General features: G+C 45.3%; 1 protein-coding gene and 1 long non-coding RNA gene across 3 annotated transcripts in view; one reads left to right on the forward strand and one right to left on the reverse strand.

Moving 5' to 3' along the window:
- The window catches only part of arap3 (ArfGAP with RhoGAP domain, ankyrin repeat and PH domain 3), a 51,035-nt gene extending 32,966 nt beyond the window's left edge, over positions 1-18,069 (reverse strand). Inside the window, exons 1-5 of one of the 2 annotated variants that reach the window (XM_031301407.2) lie at positions 17,894-18,069; positions 4,442-4,604; positions 2,120-2,340; positions 1,839-2,010; positions 703-1,287 (exon numbers count right to left, since the gene is read on the reverse strand). In XM_031301407.2, the coding sequence (XP_031157267.1) occupies positions 703-1,287; positions 1,839-2,010; positions 2,120-2,340; positions 4,442-4,515 (1,052 nt within the window). In that variant the 5' untranslated portion in view covers positions 4,516-4,604; positions 17,894-18,069. Of the gene's footprint in view, positions 1-702; positions 1,288-1,838; positions 2,014-2,119; positions 2,341-4,441; positions 4,605-17,893 lie in introns of both variants that reach the window. The other variant, XM_036006305.1, reaches the window with a different exon arrangement.
- On the forward strand, positions 536-11,139 carry LOC118496181. Its single transcript, XR_004898667.1, has 3 exons — positions 536-650; positions 4,785-4,788; positions 11,128-11,139. It is a non-coding gene; the product is annotated as an uncharacterized LOC118496181 (long non-coding RNA).
- Positions 18,070-18,878: the final 809 nt, after the last annotated feature.

The raw sequence follows: 18,878 nt of genomic DNA on the forward strand, positions 1-18,878 counted from the left end.
GAGTGCACCTGAACACACCTCCCTGTAAGACCGGCACGCCCAGAATGCACCTGAACACACCTCCCTGTAAGACCAGCACGCCCAGAATGCACCTGAACACACCTCCCTGTAAGACCAGCACGCCCAGAATGCACCTGAACACACCTCCCTGTAAGACCAGCACGACCAGAATGCACCTGAACACACCTCCCTGTAAGACCAGCCATGGGCCACAGATGGCGCAGGTGTATTTGTTATTTAAACGACGTGGGCGCTGGACGGGAAACTGACAACTGCGTCAGTCTTGAACTAGCAAAGACACTTGGGTCGGGCTTTGCGCTGCGCTGGGTGCAGGATAGGACCATGTGTTTCCAGATTGGTCTGTTTTCTGCCAAGAAATCTGGGCGGTTCCTCTTAACGTGTCGACTGAAATATTTTCTCTCTGTCGCTCTGAAACGGACGTAAAAATATCCCCCTTTCTCTGTAGTCTAGCGTTAGCCTTATTGTAAACATCCAATCGATAGCCAACCCTACAAGCCAGAGGAGCTGAAATTAAAGTCAAGAGTTAGAAAGAAAACAATCATGTGGCCAGGGGAGAATCTGATTGGCCGGTAACTTAAAAATCTACTAGCCGTGTTGGCTGGTGATTAAAACAGTAAATGTAAAGCCCTGTGTGGAACGTATTTTGTGAAAACGTCCGTGTGTGGACCCAGCGTGAGCTACCTGTTCCTCTCCCGGTTCCTGTCCCCCGGTAGTCTGGGCGGAGTGGGCGGAGCTGACGATTGGCAGCTCTGGCTCCTCCCCCCGCTGGTGCCGGGTAACGTCCCCCAGTAGATCTCGTTAGAAACCATCTCCATGCCGACACCTCCGGGGGAACCGGATGGTGAGGAGCCAGAGAGCCGGCTGTTGTCAAGGCTACCAGGACAGGAAGTCACAGGAAGTGTCTGGTTCTGCTCCGAACGTACAGGCGAACAAGAAGAGGACAAGGACGAGGGCGGCGGGGACCCCTGGAACGTGGCGGGGGGGGTCCCGCGGTACAGCCTCGGGGGGACGGGCGGTAACAGCGCTCCGGCGTCCGACAGGGACAGGCTGCGACTCGGCCGCCGCCGCTCGGCCTGGCTCAGCCTACGGACGGGCGTGGTCGCCGCGGCGCCGGGGTCAGAGGTCAACCTGTCGGCAGGCGTGGTCGCCGCGGCGCCGGGGTCAGAGGTCAACCTGTCGGCAGGCGGGGGCGCCGTGCTCTCTGCAGTCAGACCCTCTAACACGGTGAAACAGATGGAATCCTGGGAAAGCCGCCTGGGAGCAGAGCTGAAACAATTCAACATGTTACTCTACAAATAATAATAATAATAATAATAATAATAATAATAATAATAATAGCCTCTTTCAGTCACATTTAAATGTTTTTATTCATTACTTTTTCAAACACATTAAAGTTTTGAATGAATCCCATAATACATCTTTTAGTTATATCGTCGTCATGTTACCCAGATAATGGGTTTAGGAAGGGAGGGAATTAGGGAGGTAGGGAGGTAGGGAGGGAGGAAGGGAGGGAGGGAGGAAGGTAGGGAGGGAGGGAGGTAGGTAGGGAGGTAGGGAGGAAGGTGGGGAGGTAATTAGGGAGGGAGGGAGGGAGGGAGGGAGGGAGGGAGGTGGGGAGGAAGGTATGGAGGTAATTAGGGAGGTAGGTAGTGAGGGAGGGAGGAAGGTAATTAGGGAGGGAGGGAGGTGGAGAGGAAGGTAGGGAGGGAATTAGGGAGGCAAGGAGGTAGGGAGGGAGGTAATTAGGGAGTTATGTATTATTATTATTATTATTATTATTATTATTATTATTATTATTATTAAGTCTTCCAGCAGACCTGGGGGGCGGTGGGTCCGGCGTTGGACAGAAGTGGACGGGCGCTGTTCTGCGGCGATTAAAGACGGTTCTGGGTTTGGGAACGGGCTTCAGCGCCGGGCGGCTGCGTTCAGCGTCGGTCAGCATGGCGGCGAGGTTCGGAGCCGAACTGTTCCTCAACGCCTCAAAGTGACCTGTTGGAAATAAACCACGAAAACGTTGACAGACGCATTTAAAATCCTCCGAAAAGGCATTCACAGCTTTGAAATAAGCAACAACAACGATGAGCGATGCCGTCGTTACCTGCCGGCTGCCGCAGCGACACAGACTGGCAGCGGTCCCGCGGGAGATCAGCTTTCTGATTGGCTCTTTGGCTCTCCGTCCTCTGAATGTGGCCGACCAATCGGAGGATCCTCTTGCGGTGTCCCGTGGCGGTGATTCCCAGGCTGACCAGCGCGTCGTTGTCCAGGTGTGTGAAGTCTCGAGCCACCAGGAGACCAGCTCGGCGGAACGTGTCCTGGAACCTGCAGAGGAACAACGGAAACTAACTTCAAGTCAGCAGGGCCGAAGTTTAGATTTGCTCTGACGATGTCAGTAACATACGGAGCCCCTAACGCTCCACGCAGAGCTTCCTCTGTAGCTACGCAAATACAGTTTATACTGGTGGGTCGGTGTGTGTGTGTGTGTGTGTGTGTGTGTGTGTGTGTGTGTGTGTGTGTGTGTGTGTGTGTGTGTGTGTGCGTGTGTGTTTTATTTATTTAACCTTTATTTATACTCAAAGGGCATTGAGGTTTCCCTCATTTTCAATGACGAGTTTACATCAAGAGTCATACACAAAAAACAACAGCAGCAATGAGAAATAAACATGAACAAAACTAAAGACCGTTGCATTCTAAAGAGCGGAGATTAAACACCAAATGTTTAAACCAGTAGCAGATGGGAGTACCTCTAACCTCAGAGTTTGTTGCAGAGCGTCCCATGTGCTAGGGGCATCGAAGAAAGGCCGTTTTACCAAGATCTGATCGCGCGCAAGGAACCCTAAGAGTGAGCCAATTGTTGGATCTGGTTTGATAGAAACCAAGATTCCAAAGTAATGGGAGGAGATATAGAGAGGAAGGTTACCACTAATGGCTTTAAAAACAAACACGTGCCAGTGGTGCCTCAAGGAAAGAGAGGACCAGCCAACCTTCCTATAGAGAACACAGTGGTGTGTATTATAACTATCACCAGTGATCAATCTAAGGGCTGAATGATAAACAGTCTAATTGTTTCAATGGAGATGTAACTGCATTCCGGTTGATTCCAACCCGTAGCTCTGTTGTGTGTAAATGTGGAGAGCTGTCAGTAGAGAGGAAAACTAAACCAATCAGTGCTGTTTACACCGAGTTATCCTCCTGCTAGAGTTAGCACCCAGGAGGCTGAAACAGGGCAAGTTTTAAACTTGTTTTTAGCCTCTTAACATGTTCAAAATGTCATTAAAAGTGCCTCCCCATGTGGAGTGATTTCTTCTGAGTGAACACAGTGAATCTGACTGCAGGAGATGTGAAAGAAATGCATAAAAGTTGTGCTAATTCAGCTCTGTTTAGTTCTGGTGTTGAAGACGAGTGCTTAGGGACCGTCTACTAACTACAACACCGAAAAGAGATACAACTAAAATATTTTCAAAAAATAGGCATATGCTTATTTTTCAAAAGTAAGTGCTGTAGTACAACTAGCAGGAGACAAGTTATAATTAAGGTAAGTTTGGAGACACTACCTGATTTAATCATTAAATTAATAAATTGTTTAGTAGTATCTCTTTTCTGTGTTGTAGTTTGTAGACGCTCCCTAAGAACTCGTCTAATCATCTCAACACCAGAACTAAACAGAGCTGAATTAACACAACTTTCATGCATTTCTTTCACATCTACTGCAGTCAGATTCACTGAGTTCACTCAGAAGGAATCACTCCACATGGGGAGGCACTTTTAATGACATTTTGAACATGTTAAGAGGCTAAAAGCACGTTTAAAACCTGCCCTGTTTCAGCCTCCTGGGTGCTAACTCTAGCAGGAGGATAACACGGTGTAAACAGCACCGATTGGTTTCATTTTTCTCTCTACTGACAGCACTCCACATTTACACACAACAGAGATACGGGTTGAAAGTGACCGGAATGCTCCTTTAAAACAGTGTTTCTCATCAAGCCACAGTCCGAGATATTTATAATCAGTAATCAGTAACTCTGTGTGTGTGTGTGTGTGTGTGTGTGTGTGTGTGTGTGTGTGTGTGTGTGTGTGTGTGTGTGTGTGTCTCCCCTGTTCTTTCTGACCTCCGTGTGAAATCTGCAGCAGAAGTTAACCCTCTCCTTGATTTCATGTTGTTATGGAGAAGGAGAACCAGGACATGAGTCGGGGGGGAATGCAACGCTACCGAGCCACGGCCGAGCGACGTGTGGTTACGGGCTACGGCGTCGAGGCCGGTACGTCCATGTAGCCACAGCGTAGACTTAACACAGAAGCATACAGTAAATCACGCTTAAAGGAACATGACAGGACTTTTTTTCTTGTGTGCAACTTGATTTAAAGCTTTAAAAAAAAGGGACCATAACATCTGAAAAAGAGAGAAATGTGTCGAAGCTCTGACCTCTCCAGATGGATCGCTGCCAGAAGCGTCTCAACCGGCGTGCTGGCGTCCAGCGTTGCCATGACGACCAACATGGAGTCTGGATCTGATACTGTCTCCACCACGTTCAGGAAACACGGCGGCCATCACTGACCTACAGCAGGGACGGAGGACAGACGTCCATCTGGAGACACAGAGACACAGACAACAGTTAGACACACACACAGTCACACACACATACACACACACACACACACACACACTGACCAGAAACATGATGTCATACTGACACAGAAACATGATGTCATACTCAAGGGCGTAAATCCCAGGGGGGTTGGGGGGGTCAGGACCCCCCCCCTCTAAGGGTTGTCCCCACCTAGAAATATCATTAAAACAATGTTGCGTATTGTAAATAACATAATGACGTAAATATCTGTCCAACAATACAAACCCCCAACAATGCTTTTTAAAGCTCCCATATTCTGCTCATTTTCAGGTTCATAATTGTATTTTAAGGTTGTACCAGAATAGGTTTACATGGTTTCATTTTCAAAAAACACCATATTGTTGTTGTACTGCACCGCTCTCTCTCACTGCTGCAGATCCTCTTTTCAGCTGGTCTCTGTTTTAGCTACAGAGTGAGACCTCTGTTCTTCTTCTTCTTCTGTACTATCTCTGATTGCACTGCACATGCCCAGTAGCTCAGATGTAGATCATGTCAGCTAGCTAGCTCCATAGACAGTAAAAGAAAGGCTGTTTCTACAACTTGGGTCAGTTACAAGGCAGGATTAGCTGGGAGACTTCTAAATGAGGGCGCACATGGAAGTAGTTCTTTTGTAGATTATGGTGAACTTGTGTGTGTTGTAGCAGTGCTTTGCTATTGAGAATGAGGTAGCATGCTAGCGTTAGCATGCTAGCGTTAGCATGCTAGCGTTAGCATTAGCATTAGCATGCTAACTCTATGAGCTAATGGTTGCGGTTAGCCTGTTCATTTCGGCTTGTGACGTCACAAGCCGTGCTGATTTTGAACAGCTCACCCAGAGACTGAAGGCAGGACACATTCAGAAACCGTATCTCACTCTAAACAACATGGATGGATTTTTTTCAAAGTTTGTATGAGTGTGGAAGCACCAGAGACACTAAAGAACACCCCAAATCCCAGAAAAAGTGATTTTTTCATAATATGGGCACTTTAAGTTTAGAAACAGTTTGAGTCCCCCTCCCAGTGGTTTGGTCCACTGCCTGCTGTAGGATCTGTGCAGTGCGCTTGAGTCGGCTAGACTCACAGTCACATCGGTAGTGACAGGAGTGTAGTAAGTAGGCTGTTCAAGGCTGTTTTATTCACATTAAACATCAGATGAAGTTGTTCTTTTCTCAAATAGAAATGATGCTGAGTAATTAATGAATTAGTTATGACAAAAAGTTTGCTATGTTAGTGCAATATAATGTAACGTTAGCTAGCTTGTTTAATAGCTTGTTGGATAGAAATGCACCCACTACAACTAACGTTACCACGGCGATAAGCCTAACGTTATGTGTGTGAACTGATATTAGGGTTAATATTGAAGATCTACAGTTGTGTTTTGCTCAATATGAAATTAATGGCTGATCAGTTAAATATATATCCTCTGTCCCAGAAGAAACCTAATATTTATGTGAAGGACGTAAGATCATTTTATAATTATAATATGACCACGTGGTGAACCTATGAAACTAACTCATATTTAGACATCTGACGTTAAAGATTTGTGTTGTTGTTGCTCAGATAAAATGACAGAGAAAAGAAAAACAGACATAAGATCCTTTTTCAGTACAACAAAACGCCAAGTAAGTACAATAAGTCCTCATATCAAGACAATTTGGTAACATCTTTATAAGAATGGGTGCTTATGGAATTACTAATGTCACTATGTCACAGGCAAAGGAGACAGAAAGACCTGAAGAACAGGGAGACCAGGGACAGTCAGGTGGAGAGTCTCAGGGAGATCAGAGACAGTCAGGTGGAGAGTCTCAGGGAGACCAGGGACAGCCAGGTGGAGAGTCTCAGGGAGACCAGAGACAGTCAGGTGTAGAGTCTCAGGGAGACCAGAGACAGTCAGGTGGAGAGTCTCAGGGAGACCAGGGCCAGTCAGGTGTAGAGTCTCAGTGAGACCAGAGACAGTCAGGTGGAGAGTCTCAGGGAGACCAGGGACAGTCAGGTGGAGAGTCTCAGGGAGACCAGGGACAGTCAGGTGTAGAGCCTCAGGGAGACCAGGGACAGTCAGGTGTAGAGTCTCAGGGAGACCAGGGACAGTCAGGTGTAGAGTCTCAGGGAGACCAGGGACAGTCAGGTGTAGAGCCTCAGGGAGACCAGGGACAGTCAGGTGTAGAGCCTCAGGGAGACCAGGGCCAGTCAGGTGTAGAGTCTCAGGGAGACCAGGGACAGTCAGGTGTAGAGCCTCAGGGAGACCAGGGACAGCCAGGTGTAGAGTCTCAGGGAGACCAGGGACAGTCAGGTGGAGAGTCTCAGGGAGACCAGGGACAGTCAGGTGGAGAGTCTCAGGGAGACCAGGGACAGTCAGGTGGAGAATCTCAGGTAAGTGTGTTGAGCTCATTTCATATTTTTGGAGCTGTGTGGCTGTCAGGGTTAGCAGATGAGCTTTACCAGTGGCTCACTCATTTACATTATGATCACCTAATTTAACAAGTGTACAAAAGTATTGTATTTCTTTTATATGGGGACACTTTTTGAAAATAAGTCATTATGTTTTAAGGTATTTTTTGTGGCTTGATTATAAACAACTTAAAAATAAATACATGGTTTTAAAGAAGAATATTTTGGTCAATTTAATCAGCTTTTTCATTGAATCAAGAGAACCAGTGAAAAGAAGGATAATGGTCCAGTCTCCATGCTACACTAATGATAGTATGAAGGCTTTCCTCTGTGGACACATGTCCTCTACCAGTATAATTGTGGCTGTATTATTTGTGTCACCTTCAAAAATTACTCTTCAGAAATTTTATGTTTATTGTCCCCCCCTACTGTTAGATCAGATTTACGCCCATGGTCATACTGACACAGAAACATGATGTCATACTGACACAGAAACATGATGTCATACTGACACAGAAACATGATGTCAGCAGACTGACACAGAAGCAGGATTGGTTTTCAGCTTCTGCAGCATCATGAACTCTGACCTTTGGAGTCAGCAGACTCAGAAACACACACACACACACACACACACACAAACACAGACACACACACAGTCACACACACTCCCCCCCCATGCTTCCTCCCTAGGACGGACTAAGACACGAGGGAAGGGAAGCAAGTAAACAAGGATGCAGTTTAAGGACCTGAGACGTAGCCACGGCAATCAGAGGACGATGATGATAGCGAGGTCATCGGACTGAATGTCCTCCTTCACAGGAAACACACACACACACACACACACACACACACACACACACACAGAGAGTTACACGCACACACATACATTGACACACAGGATACAAGGAGTGGCTCGAACGGAAGGGTGGAGGTCTTTCAAAAGGAAAAACGTGTGAGTCTGTGTGTGTGTGTGTGTGTGTGTGTGTGTGTGTCTGTGTCTGTGTCTGTGTCTGTGTCTGTGTGTGTGTGCGTGTGCGTGTGTGTGTGTGTGTGTGTGTGCGTGTCTGTGTCTGTGTCTGTGTGTGTGTGTGTGTGTGTGTGTGTGTGTGTGTGTGTGTGTGTCTGTGTCTGTGTCTGTGTCTGTGTGTGTGTGCGTGTGTGTGTGTGTGTGTGCGTGTCTGTGTCTGTGTGTGTGTGTGTGTGTGTGTGTGTGTGTGTGTGTGTGTGTGTGTGTCTCTGGATTTCCTGAAAGATTTTGGAATGTGTGTTTCCCTCTGATGTGTTTAATAAGGCGTCTCTTCCCGTTTTGTCCAAAATTCTAAGTTTAGGTGGAGAAATTTAAACATTTAAGACAGAAAGATTTTTATGAAGGAAACTGAAGTTCATGTCGATGCTGTATCCATTTCTTCCCCTACCCGTAGTTTCTTAAAAAATCTCGGCCTATGTGGCCGGTTAGCTCAGTTGGTAGAGCAGGCGCACATGTACAGAGGCTTGTTCCTCGACGCAGAAGGTCCAGGGTTCGAATCCGACCAATAAAGGCAGAAATGCCCAAAAAATAAATAAATAAATCAATCTAGGCCTATAATGAGTTAGACTGACGACAAAGTGTAGAAAGGGTTAAAAAAAACGTTAAAAATAATGGAAAAAGTGACACTAACACACAGAGAGACACACACAGAGATACTCACAGACACACACACACAGATAGACAGACACACACACACACACACACAGGTCAGCAGGAAGTGAGTCACAGCAGTTTCCTGTTTCCTCCTCCTGACTTCAGCTGCTTCTGTTCTCTGTGTCAGGATTTATTTATTTATAATAAATCTATATTTACAGACCCACTCATCTACCTCAAACCCTTTTAATGTCCGTTACTAACTCAGAGAAGATGCTGAGAGACTGTTGAAAGTTTATTAAGACTTCTACTGGAACTAGAACTAACTAAGACACACACACACACACACACACACACACACACACACACACACACACACACACACACACACACACACACACACACACACACACACACACACACACACACGCAGACACACACATACTGTGACTGGACTTCTCTCCAGTGTGACTGTCTGAAGACACATTTGGTTTTTCAAAGAGCTAAAACCCAAAACCAATCAAAGTGTCGGAGTGAAGGCGGGAGGAGTCTGCAGAGAAACACTAATCTGAGAGGAACAAGAGGAGGAAGCTGGCCAAGCTGCAGATAAACAATGAGGAAACAGACGCTTCCACCTTAAAAACCTGCAGACAACAGAGACGCTTCCACCTTAAAAACCTGCAGACAACAGAGACGCTTCCACCTTAAAAACCTGCAGACAACAGAGACTCTTCACCTTAAAGGTCCCATGACATGGTGCTCCTTGGATGCTTTTATATAGGCCTTAGTGGTCCCCTAATACTGTATCTGAAGTCTCTTTTATATAGACCTTAGTGGTCCCTAATACTGTATCTGAAGTCTCTTTATATAGACCTTAGTGGTCCCCTAATACTGTATCTGAAGTCTCTTTTATATAGACCTTAGTGGTCCCTAATACTGTATCTGAAGTCTCTTTATATAGACCTTAGTGGTCCCCTAATACTGTATCTGAAGTCTCTTTATATAGACCTTAGTGGTCCCCTAATACTGTATCTGAAGTCTCTTTTATATAGACCTTAGTGGTCCCTAATACTGTATCTGAAGTCTCTTTTATATAGACCTTAGTGGTCCCTAATACTGTATCTGAAGTCTCTTTATATAGACCTTAGTGGTCCCCTAATACTGTATCTGAAGTCTCTTTTATATAGACCTTAGTGGTCCCCTAATACTGTATCTGAAGTCTCTTTATATAGACCTTAGTGGTCCCCTAATACTGTATCTGAAGTCTCTTTTATATAGACCTTAGTGGTCCCCTAATACTGTATCTGAAGTCTCTTTTATATAGACCTTAGTGGTCCCTAATACTGTATCTGAAGTCTCTTTTATATAGACCTTAGTGGTCCCTAATACTGTATCTGAAGTCTCTTTATATAGACCTTAGTGGTCCCCTAATACTGTATCTGAAGTCTCTTTTATATAGACCTTAGTGGTCCCCTAATACTGTATCTGAAGTCTCTTTATATAGACCTTAGTGGTCCCCTAATACTGTATCTGAAGTCTCTTTTATATAGACCTTAGTGGTCCCCTAATACTGTATCTGAAGTCTCTTTATATAGACCTTAGTGGTCCCCTAATACTGTATCTGAAGTCTCTTTTATATAGACCTTAGTGGTCCCTAATACTGTATCTGAAGTCTCTTTATATAGACCTTAGTGGTCCCCTAATACTGTATCTGAAGTCTCTTTCCCTAAATTCAGCCTTGGTGCAGAATTACAGCAACTTGAGCCAGTCCCACAATGAGCTTTCCTTAGGATGTACCATTTCTTTGTCTGTAGCTACTGACGAGGAGAGGGGGGGGGGGCAAGGTGGAGGGTGTGGTCTTGACCAACTGCCACTTTGCTCGTTTGAAAGCCATGATGTCTCTCTCTCTCTCTCTCATGGGTGGGCTAAATTCTCTGGGCGGGCAAAGCAGAGAAAGGGGAGGTAACCTTTCCCCTTATGACGTCATAAAGGGAAGATTCCTGATTGGCCCATCTGAGCTTTCATTTTCTCAAAGGCAGAGCAGGATACCCAGGGCTCGGTTTACATCTATCACCATTTCTAGCCACTGGGGGACCATAGGCAGGCTGGGGGAACTCATATTAATGTTAAAAAAAACTCTTAAAAGTGAAATCTTCATGCCATGGGACCTTTAAAACCTGCAGAAAACAGAGACGCATCGGTCTCAGTGAGGATAACACTTCTGACATATCAACATGAGTCTCAAAAACATAGTAACACAAACTTCAAACACACACACACACGCACACACACACACACACACAATGACAGACACAGACACACACACACACACACACACACACACACACACACAGACACACACACACACAAAGACACAGACAGACACACACACACACACACACACACACACAGACAGACAGACACACACACACACACACACACAAAGACACAGACACACACGCACAGACACACAGGATACACACACGTCAGCAGGAAGTGAGTGTGTGTCTGCTGAGGATCTGAATGGTAGAAACTTGAACATTAACAGATGTTGATGAAGAAGATGATGAAGAAGAAACACTCCTTGTTTGCCTTTCCTCCCAGAACACCAAACACTCCCTTTCCTCTCCTCCTCCTCCATCTTCTCATGTACAAATATAGAACTATTAACTAATATAAGTTTGTCCACTTGAGTGAAGAGTAAGCAGCAAAGTTAGTGAACAGCTAAAGAGAGAGAGAGAGTAAAGGAAGGAGAAATAAAAGAGAGGGAGAGAGGGAGAGAGGGAGAGAGGGAGAGAGGGTGGGAGAGCGAGGCTGAATAATAACAGAGAGTCTCTATTGTGACCAACAGAGAGAGGATTGTTCTAGAAACTGTGACAGGAACCAACACTGAGACACAGAGAGACACACACTGAGACACACACTGAGACACGCTGAGACACACACTAAGACACGCTGAGACACACTGAGACACACACTGAGACACACACAGAGACACACTGAGACACGCTGAGACACACACAGAGACACACACAGAGACACACTGAGACACACTGAGACACACACTGAGACACACACTGAGACACACACAGAGACACACTGAGACACGCTGAGACACACACAGAGACACGCTGAGACACACTGAGACACACACTGAGACACACACAGAGACACACTAAGACACGCTGAGACACACTGAGACACACACTGAGACACACACTGAGACACACTAAGACACGCTGAGACACACTGAGACACACACTGAGACACACACAGAGACACACAGAGACACGCTGAGACACACAGAGACACGCTGAGACACACAGAGACACACTGAGACACAGAGGGAACTCTGGGTAACACTAGGTGCGTTGACTCATCTTTATGCACATTTGTGTAGAAACGGCGTCATTTAGAAAGAGTCCAGAAATGAATGCACCAAAGTGTCCCCGCTGGTGTGAGGTGGGAGAATGGGGCATCATGGGTAAAAGGCTGTTGAGCAGCTGTCATAGAGGGAGTGCAGCTCCTAAACCTTGTGTTAGAAAGGTGGCTCTGCCTCTGAATGACTGTAAAGGAGCAATACTATCCAGCACCACGCAGTCTCCCAGGACAGCTGTGGACATACTGTATCTGAACTGCTTCAACAGGATGAGCACGCTCACACGGACAGCAAGCAGGTTTTGGTGGATGATCCGTTTTTGGCACGAGTGTGGGTTTCCTCCCACCAGAAAGACGTGCAATTATTTGCCTTTACCCACATAGTCATTATATCCACATTACTGAGGATTATTGATCTAAAATCTCATTGTGTAAATATTTTGTGAAAGCACCAATTGTCAACCCTAGAATATCGCCACAATATCGATATCGAGGTTATTTGGTCAAAAATATCGGGATATTTGATTTTCCCCCTATCGCCCAGCTCTAGTAAAACTGAACTTGGATGTAGGCACGACGACAAGTCTGATCTCTGTTACGTGATTGGCCACTGCAGCGGGACACAGGGGGGAGTTTCTACAAAGTCAGTCTCAACTTTTCTCTGCAGGACACGGTGTTTCCTTGTGTGTCTTCCCCCCAGCAGCCCAAACACACTACCCTCCTTCAACATGAATAGAAAGACCTGCGTTTTAGCCGGACCGTCTGAACGCAGCCTGAAGCTGCACAGAGAGGAAGAGGAACACACCTGCTCAGGTGAACAGCTGAGAAGTTCATCAGATGTCTGAAGTCGTGTTCATCTGTGATAATAAGCAGAACTCGTCTGTGATCTTAGTCCCGTGTGCAGTGGTGTAATGTAACTAAGTCTTAGGGCTGCAACATGGACTATTATATATATACTGTATATATAGAGCAATATCCAAATCGCAGGGGAGCACAATATTTGTTAAAGGCAAAATATGTGTCAAACTGTTCTGAATGAAATATTGGGATGCTGCAGAGACACATCCTATCTACAGAATATATCAGCCATAATAATCACAATTAGATATGTTCCTCTAATCGTGCAGCCCTACAAATACTCTGTTATTGTACTTTACTTTGTTATTTATATTTATGGAAGCTTTCACTTCTACTCCACTCAGCATCTTCGTAACTCGTTACCACAAAATAAAGTCCGTTTTTTATATCTATATGGTTCCACACAGGACTTTAAATTAAATTCTTAAATAAAGATTCTCCCCTGGCCACACGTTAGTTTGTTTTCTTTCTAACTCTTGACTTTAATGTCAGCTCCTCTGGCTTGTTTGGCTCCGTTCTTCTTCTCCATCTCAGCGTAGCTCGTTATTGATACCGCACGCTATGCACGTAGCCGACGGTCGCTCGACACGTCACAACAACGTGTTCATGGGAAATGTAGGATTATTTCTACAAGCAGTGTTGGCCAGTAATAGTCTCCCATGTCTACACCTTCATCCACAGCGCTGCGGAGGAGGGTCTGACTAGTCCACTCAGCATTCCTGGATGGGAGGACAACGTGCTCTGGTTTATTGACATTTCTTTAAACCAATCACAATCATGGTGGGCGGGGCTAAGCTCCGGACGGAGCCACGGTGCCTCTGCTAAATAGTCTCAGGAAGGAACTTGTTTTGGTGGAACATGTGGACGTTCAAAAGTAGTTTTAGTCGTGCAACAGAAAACTCCGATTGGACAGATAGTCTAGCTAGCTGTCTGGATTTACCCTGCAGAGATCTGAGGAGCAGTTAACCATAGTCCTCACAAATCAGCCGGAGGTTAGAACGCCAACACAGAGAAAGAGGAAGGGGACGGACATCGGAGAACAGACATGCATCCGGGGGAATTTCCTGCAGCACAAAGCAACCCCGGGACGTAGTCGATATAGAGGAGCCAGAGAAAGGTAAGAGAAGTCTCGGTGGTAAAGAGAGAGAGAGATGTGGCCACACTGACCTGTTGCATCGTTTCTGCAGCTGGCCGCTCCGCTCCATTCATCCCCAGACACATTGACTCCTAACTTTACAATCTTACTCACCAAAGTTCATTTGGATCGCATTTGGCGGTTTGGCATAGGGCTGAACGATTAATTGCATGTGCAATTATATGGCGATATGTTAAAACGCGATTTCCTAATCACAAAGGCTGCGATTTGGTCACGTGACTCGCAAGAGCAAATCAGTCTGCACCCGCAGAGAAAGCATCAACTAGCACGCTAACGCTACGCCGTACCTGGAGCTGATTTCTGTCATTCAAACAACTCTGAGTTGTAGTTTAAAACTTTTACAGCCATTTTAATAAAATGAAGAGTTTTATTCTGGCTCGAGTCCATACGTGCAGTTAATGGATACAGACACACAGAACTGAAGGCTCGGTTAGCAACGATTAGCTCTGATTAGCGGTTAGCTCCAGTTAGCTAGCTCCATTATAAAGATATGGAGTGGAGGAGACTGCCACGGGGAGGGGTAACAACCAGACTCTGAGAGGAGGGGTAACAACCAGACTCTGAGAGGAGGGGTAACATCCAGACTCTGAGAGGGGGGGGGGTAACAACCAGACTCTGAGAGGCGGGGTAACAACCAGACTCTGAGACGAGTAACAACCAGACTCTGAGAGGGGGGGTAACAACCAGACTCTGAGAGGGGGGGTAACAACCAGACTCTGAGACGAGTAACAACCAGACTCTGAGAGGGGGGGTAACAACCAGACTCTGAGACGAGTAACAACCAGACTCTGAGAGGGGTAACAACCAGACTCTGAGAGGGGGGGTAACAACCAGACTCTGAGACGAGTAACAACCAGACTCTGAGAGGAGTAACAACCAGACTCTGAGAGGGGTAACAACCAGACTCTGAGAGGGGTAACAACCAGACTCTGAGAGGAGTAACAACCAGACTCTGAGACGAGTAACAACCAGACTCTGAGACGAGTAACAACCAGACTCTGAGAGGGGGAGTAACAACCAGACTCTGAGACGAGTAACAACCAGACTCTGAGAGGAGTAACAACCAGACTCTGAGAGGAGTAACAACCAGACTCTGAGAGGGGGGGTAACAACCAGACTCTGAGAGGAGTAACAACCAGACTCTGAGAGGAGTAACAACCAGACTCTGAGAGGAGTAACAACCAGACTCTGAGACGAGTAACAACCAGACTCTGAGAGGAGTAACAACCAGACTCTGAGACGAGTAACAACCAGACTCTGAGAGGAGTAACAACCAGACTCTGAGACGAGTAACAACCAGACTCTGAGACGAGTAACAACCAGACTGAAGTAGTTCAATAAAAGATGTCATTCATATAAATTCATCATCACCTGATTTCATCATCACATCCAGGCCTGGCCTCCAGGAAACAGCAGTTAGTTTAATCTATCTAATCTTGTGTTGTTCATACTATACAATGATTTATTGCTTGTCTTTGTTAAATAATACAGAAGACAAAGAGCTTAAAAAATAATCGCATATTGAATCGCAATCGTAATATTTTTGAATACAATCGCAATTAGATTATTTTCCAAAATCGTTCAGCCCTAGTTTGGCGGGTGTCAGTTTAAAGCCCTGAATACACACCTGAGGCCGAATTTGTAGAAATGTTTCCATACGGTGGAGTGGAAGATTCTTCCTCACACACAACTTATAAACTCTGTTTCTGTTGATGTGATAACCTGAGTATTATACTTTACTGTCAGGAAGCCACAATAAAGTTCAGAATCAAACTTTCATTTTTACTTCTTATAATAAAGTACATTTCATGTCAAAAGATGACCCTATTAACTTCTACCAAAGTCTTTTTTCTGAATATGTTCTAGTTTCTTCTCCTCCTCTCTCCTCCTCCTTCCTTTCATCCATTCTACGAAGCGGACCTGACAAAAGTAAATCACAGAGTCGTATGGACGATGAAACTACACCGGACACAACAACTAGCAAACACAAAGACAAGAAAATACATAGTGGTGACCACAATCTGATCTAGAGAGACGACTTGTTGACTATCCCTTCAGAGAAACAGCTGATTGTTGACTCTCTCTCTTCACGGAGAAACAGCTGATCAACGACCTGCTAGCAGAAGTGTAACAGAGCGGTGTAGCACTGTAGGTTGAGTATAACTACTATTTACATATAGGCCTATATATACAGATCAGTCTCAGGTTGAAACTTGTAGTTCTGAAAGTTAACTTCAGGTCATGTTTATGTATGTTTAATATATGCCTTAGTTTGAGCTTGTTATTGCATTTCTTTAAAAACAATGTAATGTGGCACTTCAATGCACTTAATGTGTTTAGTTTTTTGAGAGATGATGTTGTAAGCAATGTAGGTAATAAAATATTTAGCTTTTTCCAAAAATTAAACCAAACTATTGTATATTATTGCTCTTCAATAAAACAAAAGTATTTCTTATCCCGATTACTCGATTAATCGATGGAATAATCGGTAGAATACTCAATGACTAAAATAATCAATAGCTGCAGCCCTAATACTTCCCTAATAACTTCCATAAAGTCTAGAGCTGCAGAGATGCCCAAACAGCTGACGTATTCATGTGAGGCTTCAGAGGAAAGGACGTCTCCTCTCTCTAAAACACATTTCCTCCCGTCTCTCCCGTGCCTCCTCGGGGGGAGGGACTAAGACGAGGAAGGGAGGTCAGTGGAGGAGTCGAGGAGGCGACTGAAGGGCTATGGGATGCAGCGCGTGGATCTGCAGCGTCCCCTTCTCATCATGGCTGCCGTGGACTTCTCCTTTCCCTCCGAGAGGAAACACGGAAGGAAATGGGCCAATCGAGGTTTATTGTGAAGCCTGGGCTCAAACAGGAAGCCGAGTTTCCTCTTTACAGGATGTGCTGCGTGTGAACGCCCCTCCTGAACGCCTCCTCTTCTCCAGAGGTTCCAAAACTGCTTTATACTGATATTAAAATATAGAAATATGATTTTTTCTTCAGCGTGAGGAAGAGGCTCCATGCACGCTCTGGGATTTTGATTTTAGGGCTGAAACGTACTCTCTCAGAGTCCAAACACCGCAAAAAATATTCACTCTACTGAAATATAAAACTGAGGAACGGAAGAAAGGAAGAACGTAGGGAAGGAGGATTCAGTTTCCTGTCCCAGAGGAGAGAAGAAACTAGAAAATATTACACAAGTTGACCTGTTTTATCATAAATAATGACTCAGACTGATGAATAGATTATCAGAATAGTTGGAGATTAATTTAATGTGTCATCGGTTCATATTTGCAGCTCTGCACTTTATGTAAGTTTTTAAGTTAGTATGTAAGGAGGGAAGGAAAGAAGAAAGGAAGTACATAGGGAAGAAGGAAGGGAAGAAGAGGAGGGAAGGATAGAAGGAAAGTAAAGGAAGGAAAAGGAAGGAAGTAAAGAAGAGGTAAGAAAGAAGTGCGTAAAGGAGGAAAGGAAAGAAAGGGAGAGAAGCAAGGGAGGAGGAAAGGAAGGAGGATTCAGAGGAGAGAAGAAACTAGAAGATATTCATATTTAACAAGGTGACCTGTTTTATCATAAATAATGACTCCGACTGATTAATAGATTATCAGAAGAGTTGGACCATTCTGTGACAACTGATCCACTGAAGCAGATAGAATAATGCACACATTAATCAACACATTAATCAACATCAGAGACGCGTCTGTGCGCCAGTTTGCGCCAAAACTTCCTCTCTGCGTCATTCTGTCGCCCAACGTCAAAGAAAGTTAAAAACCCGAATCCAGAGAGAGGAGAGAGTCCGAGGACCCGGATCATCCTGTCAGGACACCCAGCGGCACGAGCTGCTACAATCTCACACCACAACATGAAAGAGTCTCACCTCGGAGTCGCGCGGGTTAGGGTCTCTGTCCGGGTCTTAGTCCGGTTCTCTGTCCGGGTCTCTGTCCGGGTTTCTGCAGGTTTCTGTCCCGTGAAGTAACCCAGTTCGGTCCGGAGCCGCTGCCTCTGTCAGACTGGGAGCTCTGGGAGGAGAAACTCCGCTCTGCTCTGATTCACGTCAAGTTACGCACAGTTACAACTGACGCAGCTTCCCAAACATTCAAAATAAAAGCCGCAGCTTCCGCTTTTTTCCCCCACCCCGTAAAAATAAAGTCCATATTTCTGCTCCAGTTATTTCACACCAAAATCAAATCAGAAATCATTAATAAATAAGTAACACAACATTATGTACTACCAACCTTTAATCAGATCTGATCTCCCATCTGAGAGGATTTTAGCTGTAAGTGGCCCAGTGTGTAACGTGTTTAGTTGTTCATCATCTAAATCTGTGTTGCCTGTTCACCAACTTGTCCTTTTTCATGAATATTTACCTCCACCATCAACTCACAGTATTCCTATTGGCTTGAAATTTAACATTTGCGCTTGAACTGGAGTAGACGCTCCATATTCATGATCCATCTAGAAATATGTTAGCTGGTAAGAGACATACAGGACACACTGCTCCACCTTAGTGTGTGTGTGTGTGTGTGTGTGTGTGTGTGTGTGTGTGTGTGTGTGTGTGTGTGTGTGTGTGTGTGTGTGTGTGTGTGTGTGTGTGTGTGTGTGTGTCTCTCTGTGTGTGTGTGTGTGTGTGTGTGTGTGTGTCTTTGTGTTTGTCTGTGTGTCTGTGTGTGTGTCTCTGTGTGTGTGTGTGTGTGTGTGTGTGTCTCTCTGTGTTTGTGTGTGTGTGTGTGTGTGTGTCTGTGTTTCTGTGTTTGTGTGTGTTTTCCCTGTGTGTGTGTGTGTGTGTGTGTGTGTTTGTGTGTGTGTGTTTTTTCCCTGTGTGTGTGTGTGTGTGTGTGTGTGTGTGTGTGTGTGTGTGTGTG

This window comes from Sander lucioperca, chromosome 1 (assembly GCF_008315115.2).
Source record: "Sander lucioperca isolate FBNREF2018 chromosome 1, SLUC_FBN_1.2, whole genome shotgun sequence".
NCBI classification, from domain to species: Eukaryota; Metazoa; Chordata; class Actinopteri; order Perciformes; family Percidae; genus Sander; species Sander lucioperca.